Source organism: Lathyrus oleraceus, chromosome 4 (genome assembly GCF_024323335.1).
Source record: "Lathyrus oleraceus cultivar Zhongwan6 chromosome 4, CAAS_Psat_ZW6_1.0, whole genome shotgun sequence".
In the NCBI taxonomy this organism is placed as follows: Eukaryota; Viridiplantae; Streptophyta; class Magnoliopsida; order Fabales; family Fabaceae; genus Lathyrus; species Lathyrus oleraceus.
The window spans coordinates 298450427-298468282 of record NC_066582.1 but is presented as its reverse complement, the minus strand read 5'-3'; the positions used below and the strand labels follow the sequence as shown (position 1 = coordinate 298468282).

At 34.2% G+C, this 17856-nt stretch overlaps 2 protein-coding genes across 2 annotated transcripts; one reads left to right on the top strand and one right to left on the bottom strand.

Moving 5' to 3' along the window:
* Window positions 1-7358: 7358 nt before the first annotated feature.
* On the bottom strand, window positions 7359-9219 carry LOC127075228 (pectate lyase). Its single transcript, XM_051016717.1, has 2 exons — window positions 8863-9219; window positions 7359-8732 (listed from the first exon to the last, which is right to left on the bottom strand). Exons 1-2 carry the CDS (start codon window positions 9084-9086, stop codon window positions 7592-7594), a joined length of 1365 nt encoding a protein of 454 aa, XP_050872674.1. The 5' UTR covers window positions 9087-9219; the 3' UTR covers window positions 7359-7591.
* A 7496-nt stretch (window positions 9220-16715) lies between these two features.
* Window positions 16716-17456, top strand: LOC127137199 (uncharacterized). Its single transcript, XM_051063682.1, has one exon. The coding sequence runs from the start codon at window positions 16716-16718 to the stop codon at window positions 17454-17456; it is 741 nt and encodes a 246-aa protein (XP_050919639.1).
* Window positions 17457-17856: the final 400 nt, after the last annotated feature.

The window sequence follows — 17856 nt, the reverse complement described above, 5'->3', positions numbered from 1 at the left end:
GAGTCGGAAAGTCGGATGAAGGAGTCTCATCCAAATCTATTTTTATCAGGTAATTTTCGAGGGCGAAAATCTTCTAAGTGGGGGAGAGTTGTAATGCTTCGACTTAGAAATTTTGCTTTTTTAATTATTTTTGTATTTGTTGTGTGATTTGATTGATGTTATAAACTATTTATGATGATTGAATGTATTTTGGTAATTTTATAATTAATAGGGTTGATTGGTTTTTAGAACGGGAAGTATCGAAATTAATTTAATATTTTAAATAATTATTTAGATATGTATTTAATTGATTTAAATATTTATTTAAATAATTATTTAAGGTGTGACATTATTTTATTATTAAAGTTAAATAATTATTTAAAGTGTAACATTATTTTATTATTAAAGTTAAATAATTATTTAGTTGAAATAATTAATTTGGTTATTTAATTTTGGGAATTTCTTTAGTCCGTATGAAATCAAAAAAATGAAAAGTCAGAAATTAATATGTTTTATTATTATTATTATTATTATTATTATTATTATTATTATTATTATGGTCTTTATGATTATTATTATTATTACTATTATTATTATATTATGGGAAGGGAGAGAAAAAAGAAAGAAGAGTATCGTAAAATAAAATTTAAAAGAAAAGATATATAGAAAAGAAAACTAAAAAAAAACATTATCATGAGGAGACGTGAAGAATTGAGATACATCAAGGATTTGGGAATAAGATCTAATTCGAGGTAAGGGGGGAATTTATTTACTAATGGATGCTTATGAACAAACAGTATAGTGAGGGGTCCTTACCCTCTTATCTCTGTATTTTTACTATACATGGCTTATGATCTTGTTTGTAACCAAAAGGATTTTGGCCCAAACCCCCGAGGTCACTGTCATACGAATATGTTTACACATGAATTATGCTATTCTTGGATTTGGAATAAATTTCTATGGTCATTGTGATCCCAATTTTTAATTTTATCATATGAGTACAGTAAATTATGCAATCAAAGAAATTGATTTTTTTGAATCCTCAATTCTGGCACTTGCGTTATGTTTTAAAAACACTATGTATTTTGCTAACTGTGGTTGAAATACCTGTGAAATAGTATTATATTCTTTAAACTATTTTGGTTTTAATGGTTGTTATAAGAAATTTGATTTTCCATTGCTGCAATTCGATCGTGATAACTGAATGTTGTTGTATTCATGTGTATCCTTGAAATATGTTCCTTTTATTGTTATCGTAAATTATGATGAATTAAATGAATTAATATATAATAATAATAATAATAATAATAATAATAATAATAATAATAATAATGAATTTCATGCCAGTAATGCTTATTTGATTGTTAGTCTAAAAATTGTTTTGGATTTAAGCTATTAATGTATACTATTGTTTAGCATTGTTAGCTATAGTGTTGTATTGAATTAAATAATAATAATAATAATAATAATAATAATAATAATAATAATAATAATAATAATAATAATAATAATAATAATTTAATATTATTAATTATAATATTTTAGAGCTTAGTGAAAAATATTTAATTATTTAGAGTTTCGTAGAGCTATCACTCATAAGTTACTGATAGAGTACTTTAGAGTGTTTTTGGATACTCGAGAGTTATTTTTGAGATATAATGATTATTTCAGAGTTGTTTAGAGTTTCTTTGATAACTCTGTTGAATTAATATAAAAGTGATAATTATTTTGAGAAATTATAGAATTATTGAATTCAATTATATAAATAATTTTTGGGTTGGTTCAAGGGTGGAACCTATATTTTGGAGTGTTGTGGCGTGATTATGAATAATAATTATTTTGATGTGTGTATGATGTTTGAGTTATGTTAATGAGTTGTCATGTTCATGCATTATACTAATATGGAGATTAGGTAGGACTTCGGTCCAATGACGTAGGACCTCAGCCTAGTGATGTGAGACTTTTGTTTCGAAGTGACGTAGGACTTCGGTCCAGTGGTGTTAGGGATGTTGTCCAGTGATGTGGGATAATATGAGTAACAGACCTCTGATATCCAAAAACTTGATACCACCTATATTTTGATGAGGTGTTGGTGCATTAACATTACATTATAATTTCAATTACTGATGTTGTTGTGTGAAAATAATTTAAATTTTTATTTTTAATTATCCTGCTGTTTATTTTCATTGTTAACATTTGTAAAGATTATTCTCACCCATTTCTGGTTTATTTTGCATGTTTCGATACTTGTTGTACAGATAATCAACAGTAGTGGTTGTTTGTGAGTGGGAGATGGCTATGCATCTTACCTTTTCATATTATATTTATTTTTCGTTGTATTAGAGGGATATTGCTCTGATTACGTAACATCATGAAACGGGAAATTGATTTCTGCTATTTATTGAACTTTATTTGCATTTTCCTTATCTTTAGTTAATATGGTGATGTAATAATTTTAATTTCCACAGTGAGTATGACTTTTTATATATATGAGCAATATCTCTCTTAATCCTTTGACATATATATTTAAACACCTCAAATACATCATATTTTTCTTTGATGAAGTTCACCCATGTGAACCTTGAAAAATCATCAAAAACAACATATGCGTACCTTTTCCCTCCAAGGCTCTCAGCCTGCTTAGGTCCCATTAGGTCCATATGAAGAAGTTCCAGAACTTTCGAAGTCGTCTGATGTTGTAACTTTGGACGTGACATCTTGGTGTTCTTTCCAATTTGACACTCACCACATATTTTACCTTCTTCGATCTTATGTTTTGGAATGCCTCTGATGGCTTGTTTTGACACAATCTTTTTCATCCCCTTCAGATGCAAATGTCCAAGTTTTTGGTGCCATAGATTAACTTTGTCTTCTTTGGATATCAAGCATGTAAGAGTGTGGTTTGTTTCTTTAGAGGACCATAAGTAGTTGTTGTCCTTAGACTTGACTCCCTTCATTAACACTTCATTTTTCTCATTTATGACAAGGCACTCTGATTTTGTGAAGTTAACTTTAAGATGTTCATCACATAGTTGACTGATACTAATTAGGTTAGCAGTAAGACCTTTTACAAGCAGGACATTATAGAGACTTGGAAGTCCAATACAAGCTAGTCTTTCAACCCCTTTAGTTTTACCTTTAGCCCCATCTCCAAATGTGACATGGACGGTTGAGTATGGCTTGATATTTTCAAGGAACTTCTTGACACCTGTCATGCGCCTGGAACATCCACTGTCAAAATATCAATCTTCACGAGCTGAAGCTCTTAGAGAGGTGTGAGCTATAAAGCTGGTGTTGACAGTCTTGGGTATCCACTCTTTCTTTTGATTGACCCTGAGTTGTGTTGGGTACCTTGGATAACCATACAATTTGAAACATAAGGACTTAATATGGCCATATTTTCCACAGTAGTGACACCTCTAGCGAGATGATCTTCCTTTAGTTTGAGAGTTTTGATGACTGGCATGATGTTGAGACATAGAGGTTTTGACATGGCGGGTTTAGACTCTTTCCCTAGAAGAACAAAGTTGGTCATCGATGATTCTCCTTGGCTATGAAGAGATTGAATTTTAAAGAAAATCCCTCTTAGATCTCTAACTACTTTTCCAATTTGCAAAACCTCATCTAACATGTTAGATCCCTTGTTTAGCATTCTGAAATTTTTTGTCATGTTGTTAAGTTTGAAAGACAACAATATCACTTCATTTTTGAGCTCATAAATGGTGAATTGAAATCCTTCTTTTTCAACCTGCAGTTGAGATATAATTTTCTTCTATTTTTCTCCCAGCAAACACACTTCTTCACATCTGATGCAGAGCTTTCTATAGGAAGCAGCCAGTTCCTCATAAGATAGTTCTTCATCACATGAATCTTCATCAGATTCCCATCTTCCAGCTAGAGCAGTAACATGTTTATCAGCTTCCTCCTCAGGTTCACTTTCAGAATTATCCTCATCAGAAAAAGAAACATATAGTCCCTTTTTATTATTTCTTAAGATAGGTAGGACATTCAGCTCTAATGTGTCCAAAACCTTCACACCCATGACACTGGATTCCTTTACCTTGATTTGATCTCTCTTCAGTTCTTATTTTTCTCTGGAAGTCATTAGTAATTCTGATGTCAAGAGGGATATTCTTGACATTGGGTCTTGACTTCCTGTCAATTCTCTTAAGAACCTTGTTGAATTGTCTTCCTAGAAGCACTATAACATTGGTCATTCCTTCATCAGTATCCAAGTCACATTAGTTTTGTTCATCTTCAGTGTTGGATACAAATGTTATGCTCTTGGTTTTATTTTCAGTTCTGTCACTAATACCTAACTCAAAAGTTTGGAGAGATCCAATAAGTTCATCTACTCTCATGGAGCTAATGTCTTGAGCTTCCTCAATAGCTGTGACCTTAATGTCAAAAAAATTAGGTAGAGACCTTATAATTTTTTTCACCAGTTTTTCTTCTGACATCCTTTCTCCCAAGGCACTAGATGAATTTTCTATTTCAAGAATACTCATGTGAAAGTCATGGGTATTCTCATCATCTTTCATCTTTATATTCTCAAATCTGGTAGTGAGAAGCTAGAGTCTAGACATATTTACTTTGGATGTGCCTTCATGAGTAGGTTTGAGGATTTCCCAAGCTTCTTTAGCTACAGTACAAGTATTAATCAGCTTGAATATATTTTTATCCACACTATTGAATAAGGCTTTGGAGTTTCCAAGATCCTATTCATCTTCTTCCTTGGACTAATCCTCTTCAGGTTTCAGTTCAGTAGTGGCCTTTCCATCCTTGACATTCACAATAGGATGTTCCCATCCTTTAATGACATCTTTGCATGTCCTGTTGTCCATATTTTTTAAGAAAGCCACCATCATTGCCTTCTAGTAGTCATAGTTTGATCCATCTAAGATGGGGAATTTGTTGATAAATCCTCCTTCCTTGTCCATGGTGCCATAAAGTATCTTCCATGAATCTCACCCAGAAACAGAGCAGGATGCCTTCTCAGATACCAATTGAAATTCTGGCAAGCAGATCCCTGATGTCGAACACGATGTCACGACCTCAGGCTCTGCACATTATCACACAACAGCCAATAGCAGGACAAATAAAATAGCAAATAACACAATCAGTTGTTAGTGCTGTTCGGTGCAACGTCACCTACATTTGGGGGCTACAAAGCCAGGAAGGAAATCCACCGTCACAAAATTAGTTTGAAGTCCTGAACAACCTCAGTGTTTACAGACTTCTCATCTAATCTTTACTTGTGGACGTTTCTATCTAAGGCAATCCTAGATATAAGACCCCTCTCACTTCCCTCAATCACACGCTAAGACACAAAAGAAAAACATAGTCCACTCTTGCTTAAAAGCTTATAAGGGTTTGTAAATTACAACTCAATGCACTCAGTCCAATTCAAGTATCAAAGTGATACTCGAATGGCTCACACACAACACACACACACGAAACCATGATGATAACATAATGTTGTATTGCTTCGATTCCTTTCTAGGTTAAGAACTCCTCTATATATAGCAGTGAGACGCATGGGCTTAAGTCTTTGATTTGCAACAGATCTGAGATCTCTTATGAATATCTGAAGATACGATTCTTAACAAATCAAATGTTTCCTAAAATGTCTTAACATTGTTTCTTCGTGAGCAAGTCAAGATACGATATTCTTTAGTCATAGGAAAACGTGCAATAGAATACAATAACTAAATCTTCAAAGAATCTGTAGGAAGCACAATTAAGAAAACTAAATCTCACAACTAACACAAGCTTGATTATGCATAATATTGAGGCAACATGTCATGACATCTTGTTCAACATCTGGTAAATACCTGTTTTTCCAAAAAGCAGTCAATCACCAAAAGACAAACCTAACAACAATGTCATGTCGTTTGGATTAAAGAACACGTGCACCACCTATTATAGGTTAATGGATGTGGTGTTCTCATACCAAATAAGGTGCAATCTGGAGGTCTACATCAATGATATGAATGTGAAAACTCTTGAAGAAGAAAGCCATTGTTGAGACTCGGAAGACATCTTAAAGTCGACCTAAAGATACAACATGCGTTTGAACCCCACCAAGTGCTCCTTTGGGGTTCAGGAGAACATGTTCTTGGGTTTCATGTTAATCAGAAGAGGGATCGAGACGAACCCAAACAAATTTCAAAAGATCATTGACATAAGGAGGCGAACTCAAACCCGATCAAATGTCAGATGATCATTGCCCTAAAAGTATTGATATCCGCGTGGATACCAAAAAATTCAATTCTCCATAATATAAGGGAAAAAAGTATGAAGATATCAATGACCCACCGGTAGAAATGCCAAGGAAAGGTCAAATACAAGGAATAATTTGACCAGTAACCAACACATTTGATTGTATACTACTCTTGGATTTTATTCTCTCGGCGTTATTGTCTCTACCGCGGTTCTCTGCCATAGCTTTGCTGACAGGTAAGTCAAAATCCCACTTTATCCTTTTTGTAGATTCAATTTGTCATCTCCTTTCATTGCTCCCTTAACTCCTTATAAATTCAAACCCATTGCAAATAGATTTTTTCTTTCGCTTGTGTATTTCTACTCAGTACTTGATTATCAAACCCTTATTTTTATGAGTGTTTTTTTACAGATATTTCATCATCTACTCCAAGTTGTCGATAAAAACGGCATGTGGCCCGGATTATCGATATATGAGACTTGTTTTTTTCAATGAAAATTTCTTAATGCATCCTATATATTTTTTAGGAACCACACAAAAATATTAAAATTCCTCTAGTTTTCGGAGATGCATCTCCGGACACACCTCAATGCACACATTTTATTTATTTTTGAGTTACACCTTAATTTTATGAATAAATTTATTCTAAAAATAAATCTCCGAAGAGTTTTCCGAAATGTATTTCCTAAAACTGCTATAATATATTTTGTTTATATGATTACATCTTTAAATTTAAGAAACATTACTATCAAAATAAACTAGGTGCCTATGGCAAATATCAAAACTGTCAGCTTGCTGCTATAACATAGTGGTTTATTAACATTTTTGTAGGTTGTTTTAACATGCATATTCAGTTGTGTACATAATATACAACCATCTGGTAAAAATAAGTCATGTTTCAAAAAGCACCCCTGCATAAATATTCACGTTATCATGATCAACTATTTCTAGACTATTAATTTAATTTCTAGGTTTGTTCTTCCTATTGTTTTCATATGTTTTCCTGAATCTTTATCAGTTACAACGGCAATAATGCAATCAATGACTCTTCATCCCCATTAGCATAACACTTTTATATTATCATCATATTATGTTCTTTTGTATTGTTTTTTTTCTACAATGCTATGTAATTAAAAAAGAAAAATAAAACAAATGATAAAAATGAAAAAATATTCATTGGCATTAAAACTGAACACTCCTTTTTTTTTTCATTTACATGTGTGACATTGAAATTAAAGGTTCTTTGAGTCATCTTTTCCATGATGAAATTTGAAGAAAAGTAAACAAGAAATAAATAAATAAACTACTAGGCAGAATCTATGTTAAGATACTCCATATTGCAGTTCATTCTTTTTCGATTGTCATGCCACAGTTGCGCAATGTAAAAAACTAACAAGGTTGACCAACACGGCATCCTAGAATTCCAGAATACCTTGTAAGTCTTCCAACATAACTTCCTGGTTTAGCTGTGATCATGTCTTTCCTTGAAAATGGTCTGTTCTTTAGTTCTGGTCCGGAGTTTACAAAGAATGCTCCGTTCAAAAACTCATCGTTGATGGATCTCCACTGCCAGCTTGTCCATACTTTTTCCTCTGTGTATTCTCTCTTTGTGACCTCTTTAGCATTGATTTGGTCCTTGCCTACGAATTTGTTTTCAGGGCCAATAAACCGGTTACCTTCACTAATAATGGTAGGGTTCATGCTACCACCAATGGCGTACATTTCCCAATGAGTGTAGGCATTGTTAACACAATGGACAAAACCAAATCTTGCTCTTGGCATTCTTTGGACTAATCTCTTTCCAAAGTGGTTGAATGCCAATGTGATTTGCATTATTTTGTCATCGGAATACGAGTCACTAGCGCCGAAAAGCATCACCTCGTTGTGGTCGGTGAAATGGCCGTTAGAGATGGTAATAGCAGTTGAACCCATGATCGCGTCGATCAAACCATCACTACAATTTCTCATGGAAACATGATCGATCCAAATATTACTAGAACCGAAGATAGAAATACCATCCCCATCACTCCTAGTCCTTATACCATAATGACTCTCAGAATCTATAATCATGCCACCTTCACGGACTTGAATGTTGTAAATCTTGATTCCATGGATGATAACATTCTTAATAAACTGAATGGTGAATCCAGCTCCATTGGCAATGTAAACATCAACTCCTCTACCATCAATTGTCTTATTGCTTGTCATAATAAGCTCTTGTTGGAGTGTGATCAACATGCTGCGAGCGAATGTGATCCAAAGGGGACCGTTACGTGTGACTGCATGACGGAGAGTGCCGACTTTTGGGTTCAACAATTCGTTGTCGGAAGGATCGGTGACAACATAGATTGGACCACCTTTACCTCCGCGGGTGTTTCTGCCGAATCCTTGGACACAGTCTGCAAGCTTCTGGCGGTTGTTAGCCCAATTTGGGTCGCACCTCCAACATCTGTCAATCGGGTTTGTGGCCAAACATTCGCCTCCTTTTCCTCCACCCAAGTTCCTTCTTGTGCTCTTTCCAGCTATGATTCTGTTTGTTAAAAATATCAAACACAGTTAGTTGTTTATTTTACGTAGAATTTATTGCATGGATTATAAAAAAAGTAATTTATTGTATCGTATGAAATGATATGGTATGGTATAATTAGGGAAATACTCACTCGGAAATAGAAGCAGTAAAATTGCCGGAGACAGCATAAGGATCAGGAAAATAAGCTGCATGATTATCTTGTTTTGCAACTTTAGCCCTTTCCTGCCAATATGAATCAAACTCAGGCCTTTCTTCTTTCCAATACTCATCACTCTCTAATATATTAGCATTCAAGGTAGGAGTCATGATTGCCAAACAAAGTAAAAAAAGGAAAATGTTTAGTGATCTCTCCATTTTATTTTATTTATCCGTTCTTTTTTAATTACGTTGATAGGGGTTAATTCAACAAATATTGAAGTTAACCCCGTCAACCTAATTAAAAAGAAAGAACAAATGGTATTGGGGACACTTGAAAATATTGAGTAAATGAATTTGGTCCCTAACAATGATTTCAATGTTGGATAGGCATATTTATACACCAAAGCCAAAAGCCAAATTTGGGTTATGTTAGAAAAACATGAGGCTAGAAAAACGGGTTACTCATCTTTAACGGTGACCGTTTCTAAGGTCAAAATATGTAATGGGTTTTCCTTCACTCACTTGCATACTATTTATAGGAAATACTTTAAGTTATAATTTGTAATTTCATTGTCATAGCCATAAAAAAGTGTGTTTATTGTTATGGGCCTTATGACCTAATTGTACATGTAAATGAAATGGCTGTTACACATGGCGACAAGGAATTATAATTAAGTTTTGTCATGTAATGCATGGCTACATGATAAAATTTAATTGCTTACTATACTTAGCTTTTACTATAGCATTTAAATTGCAATGAACTCTCACTAAAGCTTGCTTTTAATGTTTGTCAAAAATTATTGTGTAAGTTAATCAAATATCTTTTGCGGGCAACAATATAAACTATTCATTTAATTTAAAGATAAATACAATAGATTTCAAAAATATATTCAAAACATTTAAGACGTATATTTTTAAGATTGAATTTGAAACCATAATTTTGATTAAACTTAAAAAGAATCTTGTTATTAGATACATGTGCTCTTAGGTTTTACAGAAATGAGTTGATCTAGCATATTTAAAAATTTACATTAAATTTCCACATTCATATAAGATTTTTTTGTTGAATAATTCTTTATATTCTTATTATTGAGTTATGAATCTCATAATAGGCAAAAATTGCTTAATGTTATTTAATGTAATTGATAAGTTTCTTTTTAACCCTAATGGCTCTTAACTCTTCTAAATTAACCAACAAACTGATTGCAGAGTTTTTTTTTATCTTTTATACAGCTGATTAATCAACCAACAAACTCCATATCTACTTTACCAAGATTTTCTTTACAATTTGTTAGATCCTGAAAAACAGTTAAGGTACGTTTGATGAGTATGAATGAGATATGAAGCATTCATGGTGTAAGCAGCAAAATCTTCTTGCTTCTCAATTTTATTTTTGTTGGGTTTGGACTCTATTCTTATGTGGAAAAAGATATAAATATGATTAACTTATTTGTCTCATTTATTTAAGTGGAGAGGATCAATTTAGGATTGAGTGAGATAGAAAGAAAATAAGGATTCAAAAGAGAGAAAAGATGAGAGAAACTCATTCCCGTTTTTTGCAATCAGACTTACTAAATCAACGATTCCTGATTCGTTAACCGTCATATTGAGCTCAAATTTGGAGAGCAGGTTCGTAACACATATATATCTAACTTTTGACCATTCAGAATTTCAAAACAAAGTCTAAGGTGAGAGTTATTTGCTTCGTACTGAAGCTGCAGATTTGAGAAAATTTTCAGCTTTTTTATTCTTATTTATAAGCTAGTTTGCTTTGTGATTTGCGATTGTTAGCACTAGTTTGTGAATCACTTTAAGACTATCTTGTACTCTTAATTGATTATAGTGGACTTATTTATTTAGTTTAGACGACTCGTGGTTTTTACTCTCATATTGAGTGGTTTTTCACGTTAAAAATGTCGGTGTTCTTTGTGTTTTTATTTGTTCGATTTGTCATCTTATATTTGTTGTTGATCCTCAAGGTTCCTACAAGTCTTGAGAATTTTATATCTGCTGCGTATTTGTCTGTTATTGTGTCTTAATTTCTCATCAAAGTAACATCAGAGCTCTTAGTTATGAGCTATTTTACTTATTTAAATGATGGAGTCAAATACAAAAATGAAAATGGTATTGTTGAATGGTTCTAATTACCATTTATGGAAGAACAAGATGAAAGACTTACTATTTGTGAAGAATCTGCGTTTACCGGTTTTTAGTTCCGCAAAGCCGGATTTTGTGTCTGACGAAGAATGAGAATTTGAACATCAACAAGTATGTTGTTTTATTCAACAATATGTAGAAGATAATGTTTATAATCATATTTCTAATGAGAAACATGCCAAAATTTTGTAGGAGAAGATAAAATCCTTGTATACCTCTAAATTAGATAATAATAAATTGTTCTTATTGAATAGCTTCATAAGTTTTAAGTATAAGGAGGAGACACTTATATTTCAGATCATTTGAGTGAATTTCAAGAACTCCTTGATCTAATGTCAGGAATGAGTATCAAATTTGAAGATGAACTTTTGGGACTATTTATATTGCTATCTTTATCAGAGTCTTGGGAGACATTTCTGATTTCTATCACAAGTTCTGCTCCAAGAGGTGTTGTTTCTTTGGAAACGGCTAAGGGTGGTATTCTTAATGAGAAGATGATAAGAAAGGCACAAGGTTCTTCATCTCAACCCAAGATACTTATCACTGAAAATAAGGGGAGGGATCATAAAAAGGAATCGAGAGTGGTAAGAGAATAGCAGAAGCAAGTCCAAGCTGCGATACAAGAATCTGAAGTGTCATTATTGTCACAAAATATGACACGTACATAAGTATAGCTATAAGTGGAAAAGAGATAATGAAGGCAAGAAAGGTAAGTCTAAACAAAAAGACCATGAAGATCATGATGATGATCGTGTTACTACTGTTACTAGTGATGATCTTGTTATTCTCCATGATCATGAGTCTGTTAATCTTGTATCAGACGAGAGCATGTAGCTAGTTAATAGTGGTGTTACATTGCATGTTACACCAAGGAAGAATTTCTTCACATCTTATACTTCTGGTGATTTTTGAGTGTTGAAGATGGGTAATTATGGTGTATCTAAGGTAATTGGCGTTGATGATATTTGCTTGAAAACCAACATGGGAATGCAATTGTTGCTTAGAGGTGTCAAACATGCTCTAGATGTCTGCTTTAATTTGATCTTTGTGCATATGCTAGACGATTATGGTTATGATAATCACTTTGGTTCTAGAAAATGGAAACTCAACAAAGGTAACTTGGTTATGGCTAGAGTGGAAATGATTTTTAAATTGTATTGGACAAAAGCTTTGGTTGCTAGGGATATTGTGAATGCTATCGACATGGAAGCATCTTTGTGGCACCGAAGACTTAGTCATATTAGTGAAAAGGGGCTGAATGTTTGACCAAAAAGGATGTTCTTCCTGGACTAAAGAATGTAGATTTGGAGAAGTGTTCTCATTGCATGACTGATAAATAGACTAGAGTATCTTTCAAGAGACATCCTTTCTCAAGGAAGTCAAAGTTGCTTCAATTGGTACATTCTGATGTTTGTGGTCCATTAAATGTAAAACCTTTTAGTGGTGCTCTTTATTTTGTTCCCTTTATTGATGAATTCTCCAGAAAACTATGTGTTTATAACTTGAAGACAAAAGACCAAGTGTTGGATGTCATACCTCAAAATTGACCCTACCCCCATACAACTTTCTTTCGATCCATCACCCTACTCCCACATAACTTTCATCTGATCTATGTCCTTATTACCCCAACATACATTCATCATTTCATCACCATACTTCCATTAACATCCAAAACCAAATACATGTTGCACGGGCTCAAGGCATGGCATTCATACATGAGAAAACACCACCAAAACAGCAAAAATTCATTTTTTGGACAGTGTAATCGATTACACCAACCATGATAATCGATTACCTGGCTAAAATTCAGGCTCCCATGTCATTTTTTGTGCCTGTAATCGATTACACCAACCTTGGTAATCGATTACTAGGCAAAAATCAGGTTCTCATACCATTTTTGGTGCCTGTAATCGGTTACACCAACCTTGGTAATCGATTACACCTATGAGGATAGCAACAGTAACTCTGTTTTTTACATATAGTACTTTTTGGTTCACCCCCTTTTCCACTTACTTTCCCTATAAATAGAGGTATTATTTCCCCTCATTTTTCATGCTTCCTAGCCCCCAAAAGTTCTGTCCAAGTAGCATTCACTCTCCCCTTCAAACCTAGGTCAAAACAAAAAAAATCTTTCTCTCTCAAAAAGTCACCCCACCAACTTTTTTGTCCTCTTTCACATTTTTTTCCAAAACTTCTCACTCTCTAACACTCATAAATCAGCCTCTTTCACTAAGCTTCCATCATAAAAACTTTCATCCCAAACCCCTTTGCTTCACACTTAAGTTCAACACCCTTTCAACCTAGTTTTTTTCACATCTTTGGGTAAAAATTTTAGCTTAAACTTTGTCAACTTTTTGGTTCTGTTTTGTGTTGAAAATGGTTGTTTGTTCTTGGTTGATCTTTTGAGAGAGTTTAGGTTCAAGCTTGCAAAAATGGTTAACTTTGGTTTACACACTTTTTTTAGTTTTCTCGCTCTTACTACCTTTTTATTCACCTTTTTTAGTCTTGCTTTATTTTTGTTATCATTTTCTTTTATTAGGGACTTGTTGTTGTATTTTTTTGGTTGATGAGGTTTGTTAGATCATGACCATGGTTGTTTAGAGTTGATTAAATCTTCAATGTTTCAAACCTATTAATGGTTGATCAATACATCAATCATGATACTTTGAGGCATTGATAGATTGCCTTTATTTCAACCATATTTGAGTCATTTGATGCATAGATGAAACCATGTCTTTACATTAACTTGCTAATCCATTTGCTTATTGTTACTAACTACTAACTACTAACTCCTAACATTTATATTATTGCACTTTAATTCCTTGCAATTTATTTTATTGTTCATTTTATTTCATTTACTTTATGTTTATGTTCACTAACTACTAACTTCTAACATTTATATTATTGCACTTTATTTTCTTGCAATTTATTTTATTGTTCACTTTATTTCAAGTACTTTATTTTTATGTTTATTGTTATCTAACTATATCATTTACATTGTGCTAATTTATTTACTACTTATAAAATAGGAGTAAAAATAAAAGGAATGGAACAAATCATTTTCTTTTTCTCTAAAATATTAATAGATGGACTTAGGGTTGTATAACTTTTTTTGTTACAAATATATTGTTAGATGATTTTTCAATCATCTTTAATACTTTGCATCAATGATAAGATATCCCTTAATGTGTCATATTTGAAGTCTTTTTGACCTATGAAAGATAGTCCTAAAAAATGTTCATTTTGTACATATCACTAACCATTAATTATACTTCATTAATTTTGCTTAGCATTAACCTTTGCTATTGTGATTTTGTCGCCATTAACTTGTGGTTTATTTTGTGTCATTTACATGCACCAACCATTATTATCGTGATATTTCCATTCTTTATCTTGTGATTTACTTTTATGTCATTACCTTGTAAGTTACATTCACGTACTCATTCTCATCATCATTGTACAAACTTATCATGCATATTTATTTAATTGTTATTTATGTTATTGTCATCATATATTAAAAACAACAAAAAACATGATAAAATGATAAGACTAAAAATATTTATTCCACTCTTAATCAACTTGGACTTAGAGGATTTCATTTTAGGACCCTTGCTTGGAGGCTTTTTCCTTATCTTTGTGATACTTTGTAAATGTTGGATTTTAGTTGTAACTTACATGCATGTTGTAAGAATAGCATCATGGCACCACCTTAGGGGGACATGTTTGTAAGACCATTATCCTTTGTTTAGCTTAGGTCACTTTTGCATGCACAAGGCTTTCTCTTGGACTACCTTACAATGAGACCCTTTAGTTTCTTGTTAGTTACTTTATATTCATGTTGCATAAGCCAAATTTCATAATCAAATAAAACAAACCCTTGATTCAATGTCAAATGGAATTTTCATAGTCAAATTAAAAACACTTAATAATTACGATTGTTATTGCGCGCCACGAGCCTTAAGTGGTGGAGAATGAGTAAGAATGGAGCATTCCTACCCTTACTCTGATTATTTTGGACGCAATACGCTTGGCTTGTTGTCTAGAATAATCACCTCCACCCATAGACTTTAGTACAATACAATCACAAACATTCTTTCATAAAACCCTTATTCAAGGTAAAAACAATACAACTCATCAAACTCATTTTTGTGCCTTAGAGCATCACCCTGAAAACCCTTTTCTCAAAGGTAAAATCAACCAACACATAAATATTTTCTACTCCAAACTACGGAGCTCTGATTCCTCATCCCAAAATGAGTGATACATAGGCACATGGGCCTCAATCCTTTGTGAGCACTATAATAATAAAACACTCCTTCTTTCACACACATTCTTTTGAAAATAAAACAATGATAGATAAATCCTCATGTATGTAAAATAACCCAAATGGTTCCCATGGAGTACCATGGACGTAAGGGGTGCTAATACCTTCCCCTTGCGTAACCGACTTCCGAATCCAAATCTCGGTTGCAAGACCGATTCCTTATTCTCTTTTAGCGCTTCCCATGCGCGTCTCCTTTCCAAGGGTTTTATCGACTATTTCCCCTTTCCTCTCTGATAGAGGTAAACTAAATAAAATTTGGTGGTGACTCTTCTGATTTTGCCTCTCTTTAGTCCCGGTTTCATTATCGTTAAATCCCGGTAGCGATAGTTGGCGACTCTGCTGGGGAGTAATGATTCCTTAAGCAAGTCTAGCCTAGTTTGGGTTTTTTCTCTTTTATGTACGTGGAGATTTATCTGTTACCTATTTTTTCTGTGTATATTGCTTTTGTTGCTAACCTGTACATATTTTCTTTGTTTGCCTGTTGGTCCGAAACTTTGGCTCTATGACAAAGAAATTTTGGAAGCAATAATGATTGCAAAGGAAAACCTTGTGTGAAAGGCTCTCCACCTGAGTCTGAGAGTTTTTGCTTGAGATAGGAGAGATTGAGTAGTATTGGTCCGCGAGGTGCCTTCCTCGTTAGGGTCGTACGAGAACCTCACTTAGTGGTAGATTCTCTTAAGGGGATTGATGACCGTCGTGCTTTCGGCATAAGCAACTTTTCTTTTACTAGAGTCAATGACCCTAATACCCATTTTAGAACCTTTAAACTATGGCTAGCCTAGACCGATGGTCGTGTAGTATAGGCCACCGAGGTGCCTTCCTCGTAAGGGTCGACACGAAGATCTCACTTAGAGTAGATGACTTTGATGGAGCAGTCGTCTGGCAAGTAAATTGACATAAGCGGGTGACAGTCAAGGAAGTCCATGACTTTAGGGGCGGTGTCTTACACCCAATATTCCAAATGTCTTAGATCATACAAAGCGAGAAGCTTGGTTTACTAAGAAGTTATTATTAACTCCATGCTTCGTTGCGATGGTCCAAAACCTTGAACCCATGCCTAAAATCCTGTGAAAATAATAAACCAATCATTCATTCATACATTCATTCATCATCAAAATAATAAGCAAAGCTCTTAAAATTTCCGTTTGTTCGAACGCAGAATTACAAGACTATTTTCCGACACAATCATGGATACTTCAACAAGGAAAAGCACCTCTACTTTCCGCTTCAAGAGTCCCGACATCAGCTCATTAAAGGTCCTCTGCTCAAAGGTCGTAGCTCTCAAAGACAACAAGTTTAGAGCCAATTTTAGGAACATCATAGATCTTCTAACCGAGAAGGTTGACTATGGTGTTATCACTACAATGTCCCAATACTATGACGTCCCTTTAAGATGCTTCACTTTCCCTGACTTCCAAATCTCTCCAACCTTGGAATACCTCGAGAGACTCCTCAATCGATCAATCAAAGAGTACAACCCTTTTCCGAACTTGGAAGAAGGCTTCTGTTTAACCGAGCTCTCACTCACCTTAGGTGTCAACGCCAACAAGCTAGTGGATAATTGGGGCGTTAAAGGATCCATCAAAGGTTTGACCCAAAAGTTCTTAGAATCACATGCTTGGGAAATGATTAAAAATGGAAGATCCGACTTCCATAGTGCAACCTTGGCACTTTTGATTCATGGAATTGTTCTCTTCCCAAATATGGACAAGTCCGTGGATCATTTAGCAGTTGAAGTCTTTCTAACAAAGAATTTGGTGCCTTTTTTACTCACTAACTTCTACCATACCTTTCATACAAGGCATGAGAAGAAGGGAGGTACTTTCCTTTGCTGCGCTCCTATGCTACATCTTTGGATGAGGGCCTACATGCCTCAAAGTGGACCTTTTGCTGAAAACAAACTGACATGGCCGCAAAGGTTCGCATCTCTCTCTACCAACTCAATTCTATGGTATAAGAGGGAATGGGATACAAAGGATGTCATCGCAAGATGTGGAGAGTTCTCTAACGCGCCCTTAATAGGAACACAAGGTTGCATCAACTACAACCCTGCTATACTTAAGAGACAACTAGGGTACGGCATGATGAGTCCTCCCGAGGAATGAGATTTCATTCCATTTGTCATCAATATCGTGGATCCGCTTAATTCAAATGTGAAAAGAGTGCGAAAAGCTTGGACAAGCATAGTCCGTATTGACCAAGAATGGGGTAAGAAAAAAATCCTAGCCAAGGAACCCTACTACGTGTGGGTAAAAGAGAGGGCTATGGTCGTTAAGATGTCGTTTCTATTTGACCCTTCTTCATTCCCGTTGATGCCCGAGCCCGAGCCTATCCTACAAGAGGACATGGACAAACTTACCAGCCAAATCAAAGAGCTTGAGTTGGAAAACACTCAATTACGAGTTCAACTCAATCGTGCCAAGGAACGTAACCACGTCTTGGAGGATAAGGGTAAGCAAGTCTGTGAAAAAATTGAAGATAGCAAAAAGAGGCTCCGATTAGCCG

Coding starts and splice junctions, on each gene's coding strand:
- LOC127075228 (XM_051016717.1), bottom strand. CDS start 9,086: ATGGAGAGATCACTAAACATTTTCCTTTTTTTACTTTGTTTGGCAATC. Junction 8,733..8,862: donor TTTACTGCTTCTATTTCCGA/GTGAGTATTTCC, acceptor TTTAACAAACAG/AATCATAGCTGGAAAGAGCA.
- LOC127137199 (XM_051063682.1), top strand. CDS start 16,716: ATGTCCCAATACTATGACGTCCCTTTAAGATGCTTCACTTTCCCTGAC.